This window comes from Chamaea fasciata, unplaced genomic scaffold, assembly GCF_029207755.1.
Source record: "Chamaea fasciata isolate MVZ Bird 193981 ecotype frontalis unplaced genomic scaffold, bChaFas1.0.hap1 SCAF_887, whole genome shotgun sequence".
Taxonomy (NCBI): Eukaryota; Metazoa; Chordata; class Aves; order Passeriformes; family Sylviidae; genus Chamaea; species Chamaea fasciata.
The window spans coordinates 25069-41336 of NW_027094972.1; the positions used below are offsets into that span (position 1 = coordinate 25069).

Consider the following 16268-nt stretch of genomic DNA (forward strand, 5'->3'; position numbering starts at 1 on the left):
CCCTCCCCATTCCCAGTATCCCCCTCCCCATTCCCAGTGTCCCCCTCCCCATCCCAGTGTCCCCCTCCCCATTCCTGATCCCCCTCCCCATTCCCAGTGTCCCCCTCCCCATTCCCAGTGTCCCCTCCCCATCCCAGTGACCCCTCCCCATCCCAGTGACCCCTCCCCATTCCCAGTATCCCCCTCCCCATCCCAGTGACCCCTCCCCATTCCCGGTGTCCCCCATCCCCGGACCCCCGGCAGGCCGCGGGGAGGGGTCCAGCCCCCCCAAACCCCCCCCCAATCCCCCCGTGTCCCCCCCCAGGCCTCGCCATGACCAAGGAGCGCGGGGGGGACCCCCCGGCGGGGGGCACGCCGCCCCCCGACCCCCCCAGCCCGGTGGTGGAGCGGCGCAAGAAGCCGATGGTTCATCCCGCCGCCCCCGCCCCCCTGCCCAAGGACTACGGTGAGACCCCTCCCCACAAAGGGACACCCCCAGGGGACAGGGACACCCCCCAGGGGACAGGGACACCCCCAAAAAAAGGGGTCCGGGGGGGGGGGGTTGGGGGGGATTTGGGGGTTATGGGGCGATCCTGGGGGCGGGGGGGAATTGGAAGGGTCCTGGGGGAGATTTTGGGGGGTCCTGAGGGAGATTTGGGGGGTTCCTGAGGGAGATTTGGGGGTTTCTGGGGGGCTTTGGGGGGTTGCTGGCAGGGTTTGGGGGGTCCTGAGGTGGGTTTGGGAGTCCTGAGGTGGGTTTGGGGGGGATTTGGGGGTCCTGAGGTGAATTTGGGGGTCCTGAAGTGGGTTTGGGGAGTCCTGAGGTGGATTTAGGGGTGTTTGGGGGGTCCTGAGGTGAATTTGGGGGGGATTTGGGGGATCCTGAAGTGGGTTTGGGGGGTCCTGAGGTGGATTGTGGGGTGTATGGGGGGTCCTGAGGTGAATTTGGGGATGTTTGGGGGGTCCTGAGGTGGATTGTGGGGTGTATGGGGGGTCCTGAGGTGAATTTGGGGATGTTTGGGGGGTCCTGAGGTGAATTTGGGGGGATTTGGGGGTCCTGAGGTGGATTTGGGGGGTCCTGGGGTGGATTTGGGGGTGTTTGGGGGTCCTGAGGTGAATTTGGGGGGATTTGGGGGTCCTGAGGTGGATTTGGGGGGTCCTGGGGTGGATTTGGGGGTGTTTGGGGGTCCTGAGTTGAATTTGGGGGGATTTGGGGGTCCTGAGTTGGATTTGGGGGGTCCTGGGGTGGATTTGGGGGTGTTTGGGGGTCCTGAGGTGGATTTGGGGGGATTTGGGGGTCCTGAGATGGATTTGGGGGGGTCCTGGGGTGGATTTGGGGGTGTTTGGGGGTCCTGAGTTGAATTTGGGGGGATTTGGGGGTCCTGAGGTGGATTTGGGGGGTCCTGGGGTGGATTTGGGGGTGTTTGGGGGTCCTGAGTTGAATTTGGGGGGATTTGGGGGTCCTGAGGTGGATTTGGGGGGTCCTGGGGTGGATTTGGGGGTGTTTAGGGGTCCTGAGGTGGATTTGGGGGTCCTGAGGTGAATGTGGGGAGGATTTGGGGGTCCCAGAGGATCGAGGGGCTGTAGGCAACAGGCAGGTGCCGTGGCCGGGGGGGGGGAACTGGGAGCACTGGGAGCACCAGGGACGGTCCTTGGGGGGCACTGGGTGACACCGGTGACACTGGGCGGGGGGGGGGGGGGGGCACTGGGTGACACTGGGGGAGGGGACACACATGTCCCCTGTGTCCCCTGTCCCCCCCAGGACACAGGGACCTCCCCCCACCCCTCCCAGGGATCATGGAACTCCCCAAAAAGGGACCCCCCCCCCCCCCCAGGGGACAGGGACCACCCACAGGGGACAGGGACACCCGTGAGGTGACAGTGACACCCCTGAGGTGACAGGGACCCCCCCAGGGCACAAAGGACCCCCCAAAACTGCCCGGGGAAGTTTCTCTACTCCCTGACCCGGGGCTGAGCATCACTGGGGTGTGACCCCCCCCCCCACAATGTGTCCCCCCCCCCGGTGTCCCCCGTGTCCCCCCCCTCCCCAGCCTTCACCTTCTTCGACCCCAACGACGCGGCGTGCCGGGAGATCCTGCTGGACCCCCGCACCACGGTGCCGCAGCTCTTCGCCATCCTGCGCCAGTGGGTGCCGCAGGTGCAGCACAGCGTCGACGTCATCGGCAACGAGGTGGGCCCGGGGCGGGCGGCGGGGCTGGGGGGTCGTGGGGGGGGATTTGGGGGGCCGTGGGGGGGGATTTGGGGGGCCGTGGGGGAGGTTTGGGGGGTCCTGGGGGGGATTTGGGGAGTCGTGGGGGAGGTTTGGGGGGTCTTGGGAGGGTCTGGGGGGATTTGGGGGGCCGTGGGGGAGGTTTGAGGGGTCGTGGGGGTGGTTTAGGGGGTCTTGGGAGGGTCTGGGGGGATTTGGGGGGGTCGTGGGGGAGGTTTGGGGGGTCTTGGGAGGGTCTGGGGGGATTTGGGGGGTCGTGGGGGAGGTTTGGGGGGTCGTGGGGGTGGTTTGGGGGGCCTTGGGACGGTCTGGGGGGGATTTGGGGGGTCGTGGGGGAGGTTTGGGGGGTCTTGGGAGGGTCTGGGGGGGATTTGGGGGGTCGTGGGGGAGGTTTGGGGGGTCGTGGGGGTGGTTTGGGGGGGTCATGGGGGCGGTTTGGGGGGGTCGTGGGGGAGGTTTGGGGGGTCTTGGGAGGGTCTGGGGGGGATTTGGGGGGTCGTGGGGGAGGTTTGGGGGGTCTTGGGAGGGTCTGGGGGGATTTGGGGGGTCGTGGGGGAGGTTTGGGGGGTCGTGGGGTGGTTTGGGGGGTTGTGGGGGAGTTTTGGGGAGTCGTGGGGGTGGTTTAGGGGGTCTTGGGAGGGTCTGGGGGGGATTTGGGGGGTCGTGGGGGAGGTTTGGGGGGTCATGGGGGCGGTTTGGGGGGATTCTGAGGGGGTTTGCGGGGTCCTGAGGGGGATTTGGGGGATTCTGTGGGGTCACTGGGGTGGCACTGGTGACACTGGTGTCCCTGGAGTGTCCCTGGGGTGTCCCCGGGGTGTCCCCGCGGTGTCCCTGTGATGTCTCTGGTGGCACTGGGATGTCCCCGGTGTCCCCGGGGTGTCCCCGCGGTGTCCCTGTGATGTCTCTGGTGGCACTGGGATGTCCCCGGTGTCCCCGGGGTGTCCCCGCGGTGTCCCTGTGATGTCTCTGGTGGCACTGGGATGTCCCCGGTGTCCCCGGGGTGTCCCCGCGGTGTCCCTGTGATGTCTCTGGTGGCACTGGGATGTCCCCGGTGTCCCTGGGGTGTCCCCGCGGTGTCCCTGTGGTGTCCCCGGTGTCCCCGCGGTGTCCCCGCCGTGTCCCCGCCATGTCGCCGCTGTCCCCGTGCAGATCCTGCGCCGCGGCTGCCACGTGGACGACCGGGACGGACTGACGGACATGACGCTGCTGCACTACGCCTGCAAGGCCGGCGCCCACGGCGTGGGTGGGTGACACCCGTGTCCCCAACCTGTCCCCCAAGGTGTCCCCAAGGTGTCCCCACCTTTCCCCAGGTGTCCCCCCGTGTCCCCAGGTGTCCCCAGGTGTCCCCTGTCCCCCCGCAGGTGACCCCGCGGCCGCCGTCCGTCTGTCCGAGCGGGGTGTCCCTGTCTTTGGCCATGTCCCCCCGTGTCCCCAGGTGTCCCCAGGTGTCCCCCCGTGTCCCCACCTGTCCCCAGGTGTCCCCAGCTGTCCCCTGTCCCCCCGCAGGTGACCCCGCGGCCGCTGTCCGTCTGTCCGAGCGGGGTGTCCCTGTCTTTCGCCATGTCCCCCCGTGTCCACAGGTGTCCCCAGGTGTCCCCAGGTGTCCCCCCATGTCCCCAGGTGTCCCCCCGTGTCCCCAGGTGTCCCCAGCTGTCCCCTGTCCCCCCGCAGGTGACCCCGCGGCCGCTGTCCGTCTGTCCGAGCGGGGTGTCCCTGTCTTTGGCCATGTCCCCCCGTGTCCCCAGGTGTCCCCAGGTGTCCCCAGGTGTCCCCAGGTGTCCCCAGCTGCCCCCTGTCCCCCCGCAGGTGACCCCGCGGCCGCTGTCCGTCTGTCCACGCGGCTGCTGGCGCTGGGCGGGGACGCGGGGCTGCGCAGCCGCTGGACGCACATGAACGCGCTGCACTACGCCGCCTATTTCGACGTGCCCGAGCTCATCCGCACCCTGCTGCGGGCCGCCGCCCCCCGAGGTGGGCGTGGGGAGCCCCCCCGGATCGCGACTGAGCCCCCCCGATCGCGATTGACCCGCCCCGATGGCGACAGGCGCCACAGACCCCCCGGGGTGGGCGGGGCATCGAGGGTTTGGGGAACGCCCCTTTGCTGTCCCCGAGTTCAGCCCCACCCAGGACCCCAAAACTGGGATTGAACCCCCCCCAAAATAGGGGTTTGTCCCCCCGAATCGCGACTGAGCCCCCCCAATCGCGACCGGGACCCCAAAACCCCCAGGGGTGGGCGGGGCGCTGAGGGTTTGGGCACCGCCCCCTGCGATGTCCCCGACCCGGGACCCCAAAATTGGGATTGACCCCCTCCCACCCCCAAAATGTCAGGGGACCCCCCCCAGTCGCGACAGGGACACCCCAAACCCCCCCAGGGAGGGAAGGGACGGTGCCACCCCTCCCTCTGTCATTTTCGGGTTCCCTCCCCCGTGCCTCAGTTTCCCCCGGGATTTTTTGGGACCCCCCCCCGGGATTTTTTGGGAACCCCCCCCCGGGATTTTTTTGCACCCCCCGGGATTTTTGGGGATCCCCCCGGGATTTTTGGGTTCCCCTGGATTTTTTTTTGGGGGGGGGGGGATCCCCCGGTATTTTTAGGAATTCCCCCCCCGGGATTTTTGGGGTGCCCCCCCGCCCTCCTTGCCTCAGTTTCCCCCTCTGACTTTGGTAATTTTTTGATATTTTTGAAGTCCCCTCCCTTCCCGTGCCTCAGTTTCCCTTCCCGGGATTTTTTTCCCACCCCCCTCCTCCTCCCCCGGGATTTTTGGGATCCCCGTGGTTTTTTTTTGGGGGGGGGGATGCCCCGTGCCTCAGTTTCCCCCGTAAATTCGCAGTGCTGCACTCGACCTGCAGCGATTTCAGCCACGGCACCGCGCTGCACATCGCGGCCTCCAACCTGTGCCTGGGGGCCGTGCGCTGCCTGCTGGAGCACGGCGCCGACCCCGCCCTCAGGGTACCCCGAATCGGGGGGTCTGGGGGGCTTTGGGGGGGCTTTGGGGGTGGGGGAGATCGGGGATTTGGGATTTGGGGGCATTTGGGGGGATTTGGGGGATTTGGGGTTTGGGGCCGTGCGCTGCCTGCTGGAGCACGGCGCCGACCCCGCCGAATCAGGGGGTTTGGGGGGCTTTGGGGGGGGGCTTTGGGGGGGTTTGGGGTGTGGGGGGCTCGGGGGAATTCGGGGATTTGGGATTTGGGGGGATTTGGGGTGTGGGGGGCTCGGGGGAATTCGGGGATTTGGGATTTGGGGGGATTTGGGGTGTGGGGGGCTCGAGGGAATTCGGGGATTTGGGATTTGGGGGGATTTGGGGTGTGGGGGGCTCGGGGGAATTCGGGGGTTTGGGATTTGGGGGGATTTGGGGGATTTGGGGGATTTGGGGTTTGGGGCCGTGCGCTGCCTGCTGGAGCACGGCGCCGACCCCGCCCTCAGGGTACCCCGAATCGGGGGGTTTGGGGGGCTTTGGGGGGGCTTTGGGGGTGGGGGAGATCGGGGATTTGGGATTTGGGGGCATTTGGGGGCATTTGGGGGGATTTGGGGGCGTCCTGGGGACACAGTGGGATTTTCTGAGGGGGTTTGGGGGGTCTCGGTGACACAGTGGGGTTTTCGGAGGGGGATTTGGGGGGTCCTGAGGGGTTTTGGGGGGTCCCGGTGACAGAGTGGGGTTTTCTGAGGGGGATTTGGGGGCTCCCGGTGACACCGTGGGGTTTTCTGAGGGGGTTTTGGGGGATCCTGAGGGATTTTTGGGGGGCTCCTGGGATTTCCTGATGCGTTTCGATGCCACCAAAACCAAAAAAAAAAAAAAAAACCCACCAAAACCCCATTTGGGTGATCCCCGAAAACGTGCCGGGCTTCCCTCGGGAAACCCCCGAGCCCACGGCCCAAATTGTCCCCCCCGTCCCACCCACCCCAGAACAGCAAGGGCCAGGTGGCGGCCGAGGTGGTCCCGGACCCCACGGACATGGCCCTGGACAGGGCGGAGGCGGCCGAGGCGGCGCGGGAGCTGCGGCGGCTGCTGCTGGACGCCGTGCCGCTGAGCTGCAGCCTGCCCCGCGTCACCCTGCCCAACTACGACAACCTGCCCGGGACCCTCATGCTGCTCTGCCTGGGGCTGCAGCTCGGCGACAGGGTGCGCCTGGACAGCGGGAAGGTGGGGCCTCGGTGTCGCCTGTGTCACCTGTGTCACCTGTGTCATCCCTGTGTCACCTGTGTCATCCTAAACCCACCCCAAAGCCATCCTGTGTCACCCCAAACCCACCCTAAATCCATCCTGTGTCACCCCAAACATCCCCTGTGTGAGCCCAGACCCATCCTGTGTCACCTGTGTCACCTGTGTCATCCCTGTGTCACCTGTGTCATCATAAACCCACCATGAACGTCCCCTGTGTCACCTGTGTCACCTGTGTCATCCTAAAACCACCCCAAATCCATCCTGTGTCACCCCCAAACCCACCCTAAATCCATCCTGTGTCACCCCAAACATCCCCTGTGTGAGCCCAGACACATCCTGTGTCACCTGTGTCACCTGTGTCATCCCTGTGTCACCTGTGTCATCATAAACCCACCATGAACGTCCCCTGTGTCACCTGTGTCACCTGTGTCATCCTAAAACCACCCCAAATCCATCCTGTGTCACCCCCAAACCCACCCTAAATCCATCCTGTGTCACCCCAAACATCCCCTGTGTGAGCCCAGACACATCCTGTGTCACCTGTGTCACCTGTGTCATCCTAAACCCACCCCAAACCCACCCTGTGTCACCTGTGTCACCTGTGTCACCTGTGTCACCCTGTGTCAAATAGGGGATGTTTTCGGGGGGTTCAGGTGTCACCGCGGTGTCCCCGTGTCCCCAGGTGGGGACGCTGCGGTTCCGTGGCACCATCACCTTTACTGGAACTCCGGAGGAAGATTTTGGGATTTGGGGTTTTTTTGGGTTTGGGGTTTTTTGGGGGGATGTTTTGGGGTGTTTTCAGGTGGGGTTTCGGGCGGTTCAGGTGTCACCGCGGTGTCCCCCGTGTCCCCAGGTGGGGACGCTGGCGGTTTCTGCGGCACCATCACCTTTACTGGAACTCCGCGGGGGAGGAAGATTTTTGGGATTTGGGGGTTTTTTTGGGTTTGGGGTTTTTTGGGGGGATGTTTTGGGGTGTTTTCAGGTGGAGTTTCGGGGGGGTTCAGGTGTCACCGCGGTGTCCCCGTGTCCCCAGGTGGGGACGCTGCGGTTCTGCGGCACCATCACCTTTACTGGAACTCCGGAGGAAGATTTTGGGATTTGGGGTTTTTTTTGGGTTCAGGGTTTTTTGGGGGATGTTTTGGGGTGTTTTCAGGTGGAGTTTCGGGGGGTTCAGGTGTCACCCGCGGTGTCCCGATGTCCCCAGGTGGGGACACTGCGGTTCTGCAGCACCATCACCTTTACTGGGACTCCAGGAAGATTTTGGGATTTGGGGGTTTTTTTTGGGTTCAGGGTTTTTTGGGGGGATGTTTTGGGGTGTTTTCAGGTGGGGTTTCGGGCGGTTCAGGTGTCACCGCGGTGTCCCCGTGTCCCCAGGTGGGGACGCTGCGGTTCCGCCGGCACCATCACCTTTACTGGAACTCCGAGGAAGATTTTGGGATTTGGGGTTTTTTTTGGGTTCGGGGTTTTTTGGGGGGATGTTTTGGGGTGTTTTCAGGTGGGGTTTCGGGCGGTTCAGGTGTCACCGCGGTGTCCCGATGTCCCCAGGTGGGGACACTGCGGTTCTGCAGCACCATCACCTTTACTGGGACTCCAGGAAGATTTTGGGATTTGGGGGTTTTTTTTGGGTTCAGGGTTTTTTGGGGGATGTTTTGGGGTGTTTTCAGGTGGGGTTTCGGGAGGTTCAGGTGTCACCGCGGTGTCCCCGTGTCCCCCAGGTGGGGACACTGCGGTTCTGCGGCACCACGGCCTTCGCCAGCGGTCAGTGGGCCGGCGTGGAGCTGGACGAGCCCGAGGGGAAGAACGACGGCAGCGTGGGGGGGGTGCGGTACTTCATCTGCCCCCCCAAACAGGGTACGGGACCCCCGGGACCCCCCGGGACCCCCTGAGACCCCCTGAGACCCCCTGGGACCCCCCTGGGACCCCCTGGGACCCCCTCAGGACCTACTGGGACTTCCTGGGATCCCTGAGAACCTCTGAAACCCTCCTGAGACCCCCTGAGATTCCCTGAGACCCCTGGGACCACACTGGGACCCCCCTGAGACCCCCGGGACCCTCTGAGACCCCTGGGACCACACTGGGACCCCCTGAGACCCCCCGGACCCTCTGAAATTCCTGGGACCCCCTTGGGACCCCCTGCAAACCCCTGAGACCCTTCTGGGACCCCCCTGGGACCTCCCCAGGACCTCCTGAGACCCTTCTGAGACCCCCCTGGGACCCTCTGAGACCCCCGGGAACCCCCCAGGACCCCCCGAGAACCCCTTGGACCCCCCTGGGAACCCCTGAAACCCCCAGGGACCCCCTGGGACTCCCTGAGACCCCCGGGACCCTCCAAGAACCCCTGGGACCCCCTGAGACCCTCAGGGACCCCCTGGGAACCCCTGGGACCCCCAGGGACCCCCTGGGATTCCCTGAGACCCCCGGGACCCTCCAAGAACCCCTGGGACCCCCTGAGACCCTCAGGGACCCCCTGGGAACCCCTGGGAACCCCTGGGACCCCCTGGGACTCCCTGAGACCCCCTGAGACCCCCCAAGAACCCCTGGGACCCCCTGAGACCCCCGGGACCCCTGGGCCCTCCCTGTTGCTGGGTTGGGCTGGCCCATACTGGTCCGTACTGGTCCGTACTGGTCCATACTGGTCCATACTGGTCCATACTGGTTCATACTGGTCCGTACCGGCCGCAGGCATCTTCGCCTCGGTGTCCAAGATCTCCAAGGCCGAGGAGCAGCCCCCGGCGCCGTCGCCCCCCCCGAGCCCCCCGGGACCCCCGGCCCGAGCCCCCCACAAGTCCCGCAAGGACAAGAGAGGTACGGACCCCCCGCCCCCCACTCCCCCAAAATTCTGGGGTCACCCTGACCCCCTCCCCCAAATCGGGGTTTCCCAAAATTCCCCCGAGGAGTGGGTGTGGCCGGGATGGGCGTGGCTGGGATGGGCGTGTCAGGGCGTGGTCTCTCCGCCCCCACTGCCTCCCAGAAGGGGGCGTGACAGGGCGTGTCTGGGAGGGGTGGTGGGCGTGGCCAGGCGTGTCAGGGCGTGGTCTCTCCACCCCTGCAGCCTCTCGGGAGTGGGCGGGGGGCGTGACTGGGATGGGTGTGGCCGCGATGGGCGCGGCTGGGATGCAATGGGCGTGTCATGGCGTGGTGGCTCCGCCCCCCCGCAGCCTCCCGGAAGCGGGCGGGGGCGTGGCTGGACCGCGAGGGCCGGCGGGTGGCGCCGGGGGACGCGGTGCTGGTGGCCGGACAGCGCCAGGGCCGGGCGCCGCTTCTACGGACGCACCGACTTCGCCCCCGGTGAGCCCGGGACCCCCGGGACCCCCGGGACCCCCGGGGTGGGACCCCTGAGACCCCGGGGTGGGACCCCCGAGACCCCCGGGGTGGGATCCCTGAGACCCCCGGGACCACTGGGGTGGGACCCCTGAGACCCCCGGGGTGGGACCCCTGAGACCCCCGGGACCCCCGGGGTGGGACCCCTGAGACCCCTGGGGTGGGACCCCTGAGACCCCCGGGGTGGGACCCCCAGGACCCCCGGGGTGGGACCCCTGAGACCCCCGGGACCACTGGGGTGGGACCCCTGAGACCCCCGGGGTGGGACCCCTGAGACCCCCGGGGTGGGACCCCCAGGACCCCCAGGGTGGGACCCCTGAGACCCCCGGGGTGGGACCCCTGAGACCCCTGGGGTGGGACCCCTGAGACCCCCGGGGTGGGACCCCTGAGACCCCTGGGGTGGGACCCCTGAGACCCCCGGGGTGGGACCCCTGAGACCCCCGGGACCCCCGGGGTGGGACCCCCGAGACCCCCGGGGTGGGACCCCCAGGACCACTGGGGTGGGGCCCCTGAGACCCCCAGGACCACTGGGGTGGGACCCCCAGCCCGGGGTGGACCCCCTGAGTCGCCCTCGCCCCCCCCCAGGACCCCCGGGATGGGGTGGGACCCTCCAAGACCCCCATGGGACCCCCGGGTGCCCCGGTGTCCTGTGCTGTGTCCTCCCCTAATCCCTCAGTGTCCCCGATGTCCCCAATCCCCCTGATGTCCCCAATGTCCCCTGATATCCCCAATGTCCCCTGATGTCCCTGATGTCCCCAATGTCCCCTGATATCCCCAATGTCCCCAATGTCCCCTGATATCCCCAATGTCCCCTGATGTCCCTGATGTCCCCAAATGTCCCCGATGTCCCCAATCCCCCCGATGTCCCCCAATGTCCCCTGATGTCCCCAATGTCCCCTGATATCCCCGATGTCCCCAATGTCCCCTGATGTCCCTGATGTCCCCAATCCCCCCGATGTCCCTTGATGTCCCCTGACATCCCCGATGTCCCCTGATGTCCCCGATGTCCCCAAATGTCCCTGATGTCCCCAATCCCCCTGATGTCCCCTGATATCCCCAATGTCCCCTGATGTCCCCTGATATCCCCAATGTCCCCTGATATCCCCAATGTCCCCTGATGTCCCCAATCCCCCTGATGTCCCCTGATGTCCCCAATGTCCCCTGATGTCCCCTGATATCCCCAATGTCCCCTGATATCCCCAATGTCCCCTGATGTCCCCTGACATCCCCGATGTCCCCGATGTCCCCCGGGTGTCCCCGCTGTCCCCTGACGTCCCCCCGGGTGTCCCCAGGGTACTGGTTCGGGGTGGAGCTGGACTCCGCGGGGGGCAAACACGACGGCTCCGTCTTCGGGGTGCGTTACTTCACCTGCCCCCCCAAACACGGCGTCTTCGCACCGCCCTCCCGCGTCCAGAGGTACCGAGGGGACACCGGGGGGACACGGGGACACCGGGGGGACACCGGGGGGCGTGGGGACACCGGGGGGACACGGGGACACCGCGGGGACACTGGGGGATGTGGGGACACTGGGGGGACATGGGGACACCGGGGGGACACGAGGACACCGCGGGGACACCGGGGGACGTGGGGACGCTGGGGGGACATGGGGACATCGGGGGGACATGGGGACACTGGGGGGATATGGGGACACAGGGGGGACATGGTGACATTGGGGGGACGTGGGGACATTGGGGGACACTGGGACACCGGGGGCACATGGCAGGGACACGAGGGGACATGGGGGGGGATATGGGGGCATGGGGACACTGGGGGACACGGAGGGGGGATATGGGGACATGGTGGGGACTTGGGGGGAACATGGGGACACTGGGGGGACGTGGGGGGACACTGGGGGACACGGGGATATGGGGCCATGGGGACACCAGGGGACACGGAGGGACACGGGGGGACATGAGGACATCCAGGGGGCATGGGGGGGTCATGAGGACACGGGGGGACACGGGGACACGGGGGGACATGGGGACACGGGGACATGGGGGGTGCAGAGGGGACACTGGGGCAAGGGGGACAGTGAGGTCACGCAGGGGTCACTGAGGGGACACCGTGGTGACACCCTGTCCCCGTGTCCCCCCCCCAGGGTGGGGGGTCCCAAGGAGGAGCCCGGGGACGGCACCTCTGAAAAGAACGCACAGCCGGTCACAGGTGAGGGGGCGGGGCAGGGCGGGGCGGTGATTGACAGCTGGGCGGGGCAGTGATTGACAAGTGGGCGGAACAGTGACATGTGGGTGGGGCAGTGACAGGGCGGGACAGTGACAGGTGGGTGGGGCTGGGTGTGGAAATAATTGACAGGTGGGCAGGGCAGTGACAGAGTGGGGCCGTGATTGGTGGGTGTGGCAGTGATTGACAGGTGGGTGTGGCAGTGATTGACAGGTGGGCGGGGCAGGTCTGGCACTGCTGACTGGCTGCTGAGGGTGATGTGACTCTGTCCCTGTCATGTCCCTGCGTGTCCCCTCTGTGTCCCCTCCATGTCCCATGTGTCCCCCGTGTCCCCTGGGTGTCCCCCTCCATGTCCCATGTGTCCCCCCGTGTCCCCTGGGTGTCCCCTCTGTGTCCCCTCCATGTCCCATGTGTCCCCCCGTGTCCCCTGGGTGTCCCCTCCATGTCCCATGTGTCCCCCATGTCCCCCGTGTCCCCTGGGTGTCCCCTCCATGTCCCATGGTGTCCCCCGTGTCCCCTGGGTGTCCCGTGGGTGTCCCCCTCCATGTCCCCCCATGTCCCCCGTGTGTCCCCTCGGTGTCCGCCGCAGTGTCACAGCCCAAGCGCAACTTCCCGGCCGTGCGGACCCCCAAGGACATCACGTCCGAGAGCTCCTTCTCCAGGTGGGGACACCGCGGGTGGCCCTGTCCCCCAAGGGGCGTGTCCCTGTCCCCAGGGGGGTGTCCCTGTCCCCAGGGGGTGTCCCCGTTCCCGGGGGGTGTCCCTGTCCCCAGGGGGTGTTCCCGTCCCCCAGGGGGTGTCCCTGTGCCCTGTCCCTGTCCCCGGGAGGTGTCCATGTGCCCTGTCCCCAGGGGGTGTCCCTGTCCCCGGGGGGGTGTCCCTGTCCCCGGGGGGGTGTCCCTGTCCCCAGGGGGTGTCCCTGTCCCCGGGGGGTGTCCCTGTCCCCAGGGGGTGTCCCTGTGCCCTGTCCCTGTCCCCAGGGGTGTGTCCCCTGTGCCCCAGGGGGTGTCCCTGTCCCCAGGGGGTGTCCCTGTGCCCTGTCCCTGTCCCCAGGGGGTGTCCCTGTCCCCAGGGGGTGTCCCTGTGCCCTGTCCCTGTCCCCAGGGGGTGTCCCCTGTCCCCAGGGGGGTGTCCCTGTCCCCGGGGGGTGTCCCTGGTCCCCAGGGGGTGTCCCTGTGCCCTGTCCCTGTCCCCAGGGGGTGTCCCTGTCCCCAGGGGGTGTCCCTGTGCCCTGTCCCTGTCCCCAGGGGGTGTCCCTGTCCCCAGGGGGTGTCCCTGTCCCCGGGGGGTGTCCCTGTCCCCAGGGGGTGTCCCTGTGCCCTGTCCCCTGTCCCCCAGGGGGTGTCCCTGTCCCCAGGGGGGTGTCCCTGTCCCCAGCGGTGTCCCTGTCCCCAGGGGGGTGTCCCTGTGCCCTGTCCCCGTCCCCAGGGGGGTGTCCCCCGTCCCCAGGGGGTGTCCCTGTCCCCGGGGTGTGTCCCTGTCCCCGGGGGGTGTCCCCGTCCCCCGAGGGCTGTCCCCGTCCCCCGGGGGGTGTCCCCGTCCGTGTCCCCAAGCTGTCCCCGTCCCCAGGTTACTGTTCTGCTGCTGGTTCCCGTGGATGCTCCGGGCCGAGATGCAGTCCTAACCCCGCCCCTCCCCCCCTGCCCTCCCCGCCGCCGCCCCCGCCGCCCCTCCCCCACCCAGTGCCTTGGTGCCCCTCCCCCCACCCGGGGAGATGTGATGTGACACCCCCCCTCCCCCTCCCCCCCCGGTGTCCCCCTCCTGTCCCCTCCTGTCCCCGGGCTGTTCGTTCTGGAACCTTCTGCACTGATGGGGGGGCGGGGGGGGGGGGGGGCTTTGGGCGTGGCCCCTCCCCCCGATTTTGGGGCCAAATCTGTTGATAACAGGGATGGGGGAGGGGTCAGACCCCCCCAGACCCCCCCAAATCTCGATTTTGGGGTCCAAATCTGCTGATAACGAGGTGGGGGAGGGGTCAAATCCCCCCCAACCCCCCCCCCTCAGACCCTCCCCCCCCAAAAAAAAACCCCAAATTTTGCCCCAAATCTGCCGATAACAGCGATGGGGGAGGGGCCGGACCCCAAATTTTGGGGGTCGTTCTCTGATAACAGCGATGGGGATAAGCCACCACAGCCCCCCCCCCCCCCGCCTTCCCCACCCCCCACCCCAAATTTTGGGGTGTTCACTCTGCAACCTGTTAATGAATTAATTCACTAATGAAGGGGGGTGGAGGCCACGCCCCTTTCCCGGAATATTTTTGGGGACCAAATCCCGATTTTTGGGGCTGATCACTCCGAATATTTTTGATTTTTTTTTTTTTTTAAAGGAATCGATGCCACGCCCCTTTCCCAAAATATTGTTTTGGGGGGGGGGGGGATCCCCAAATCCCGAATTTTCCCTCTCGAAGAAGTTTGGGGATTTATGCCACGCCCCTTCCCGAAATATTTTTGGGGACTAAATCCCAAATTTTGGGTTCTAAGTTCTGGAATTTATTGATTATTTTGGGAATCGATGCCACGCCCACTCCCAAAATATTTTTTTGGGGGGGATCCCAAATCCCAAAATTTTTGGGTGTTTTTTTTTTTTCTTTTTTCCCCTCCCCAAAAAAAGGCCCCGAAGTGGGGGAGGGGGTCCCAGAGGGTCCCTCCTGGCCGCCCCTCCCCCCCCCCCGCAGTAGCAATAACGTCCCCCCCGCCCCTCCCCCACCCCGCGCTCCTCTCAGTGGCTTTAATGTCCCCAAAATGTCCCCAAAATGTCCCCAAATGTCCCCAAATGTCCTTCCCTCCCCCCCGCTGCCGCATGGGCCCCCCCGGAGCCGCTTCTGCCACCAATAAAATCCTTTGTACCGCCCGAGGAGGCCCCGAAAATGGGGAGGGGGACCCCGAAAATGGGGAGGGGACCCCGAAAATGGGGAGGGGACCCCGAAAATGGGGAGGGGGATCCCAAAAAATGGGGTGGGGGATCCCAAAAATGGGGTGGGGGAGGCCGAAAATGGGGAGGGGGATCCCAAAAATAGGGTGGGGGAGGCCGAAAATGGAGGGGGATTCCAAAAATGGGGAGGGGGATCCCAAAAATGGGGTGGGGGACCCCAAAAATGGGGAGGGGGATCCCAAAAGTTGGGAAAGGGACCCGAAAAATGGGGAGGGGGACTCTAAAAGTGGGAGGGGGCTCCGAATTTGGAGAGGGCGTGGCAGGGGGGAGGGGGAGGACCCCCCCAAATTCCCCGGCGCGCGTTGATGACGTCACGCGACGGCTCCTTCGAGGGTATTCGCTAATCTGCATAACCACGCCCAGTACGGGGCGGCCGGCGAGCTGTCACTCACGCGTAAGCCACGCCCGCTCCGTTGGAAGCGAAGAGCGGGCGCTGCTGTCACTCAAAGTGTTGGCCACGCCCCCGCGGTCCCCGGTATGCGTTCTAGGGCCACGCCCCGCCTCAGCCACGCCCAGGGCGTGTTCCGTTATCACCCCGCAGGCCACGCCCTCCCGGGCGGTTCCCGCTGCGGTTCCCGCTGCCGGCCCCGCCCCTGGGCGTGGCCCCGCCCATTTCCCCGTTCCGCTCCCGGGCTCGGACCCGAACCGGCGCCGCTCCCGCAGGTACCGAACCCCCCCCCGGGACCCCCGGGACCCCCCCGGACCCCCCCGGGACCCTCCCGGTGCTCCCCTCCCCCCCCAATTCCCCCCCCCGTGACTCAGCGCCGGCCCGCCCCCATCCCGGAAATCCGCGCCCTGAACGGGACCGGACCGGGGGGGTCCCGGGGGGGTCCCGGGGGGGTCCGGGGGGGTCCTGGGAACCCCCCCGGTGTCCCGGGTGTGACCTAACGGTGCTCCTGTCTCCTTCTCTTGCAGCCGCTCCCAGTGCTCCCAGTAACGCCCCAGTGCCTTCCCAGTGCCTCCCCCCCACCCAGAGCTCCCAGGACCCCCCCAGTGCTCCCAGTGCCCTCCCAGTGCCCTCCCAGTGCTCCCAGTAACGCCCCAGTGCCCTCCCAATAACTCCCAGTGCTCCCAGTACCCCCCCAGGGCTCTCCCAGTAACTCCCAGTGCCCTCCCAGTAACTCCCAGTGCCCTCCCAGTGGTCCCAGTACCCCCCAGGGCTCTCCCAGTAACTCCCAGTGCCCTCCCAGTAACTCCCAGTGCCCTCCCAGTGCTCTCCCAGTGCTCCCAGTAACGCCCCAGTGCCCTCCCAGTAAACTCCCAGTGCCCTCCCAGTAACTCCCAGTGCCCTCCCAGTGCTCTCAGTAACTCCCAGTGCCCTCCCAGTAACTCCCAGTGCCCTCCCCAGTGCTCCCAGTACCCCCCCCAGGGCTCTCCCAGTAACTCCCAGTTTGCCAGTAACTCTCAGTGCCCTCCCAGTAACTCCCAGTGCTCCCAGTACCCCCCCCAGCTCTCTCCCGGTAACTCCCAGTTTC

The 16268-nt window shown here is 66.5% G+C and overlaps 1 protein-coding gene across 1 annotated transcript; it reads left to right on the forward strand.

Annotated features, from left to right (window-relative positions):
• The first annotated feature begins 343 nt into the window (after positions 1 to 343).
• CLIP3 (CAP-Gly domain containing linker protein 3) lies at positions 344 to 14712 on the forward strand. Its single transcript, XM_066209363.1, is given in 14 exon segments — positions 344 to 445; positions 2031 to 2170; positions 3359 to 3452; positions 4016 to 4177; positions 5035 to 5153; positions 6109 to 6345; positions 8082 to 8217; positions 9049 to 9171; positions 9525 to 9622; positions 9624 to 9654; positions 10980 to 11103; positions 11786 to 11850; positions 12455 to 12527; positions 13435 to 14712. Coding segments are annotated over 14 exon segments (1500 nt in total). The 5' UTR covers positions 344 to 402; the 3' UTR covers positions 13490 to 14712.
• Positions 14713 to 16268: the final 1556 nt, after the last annotated feature.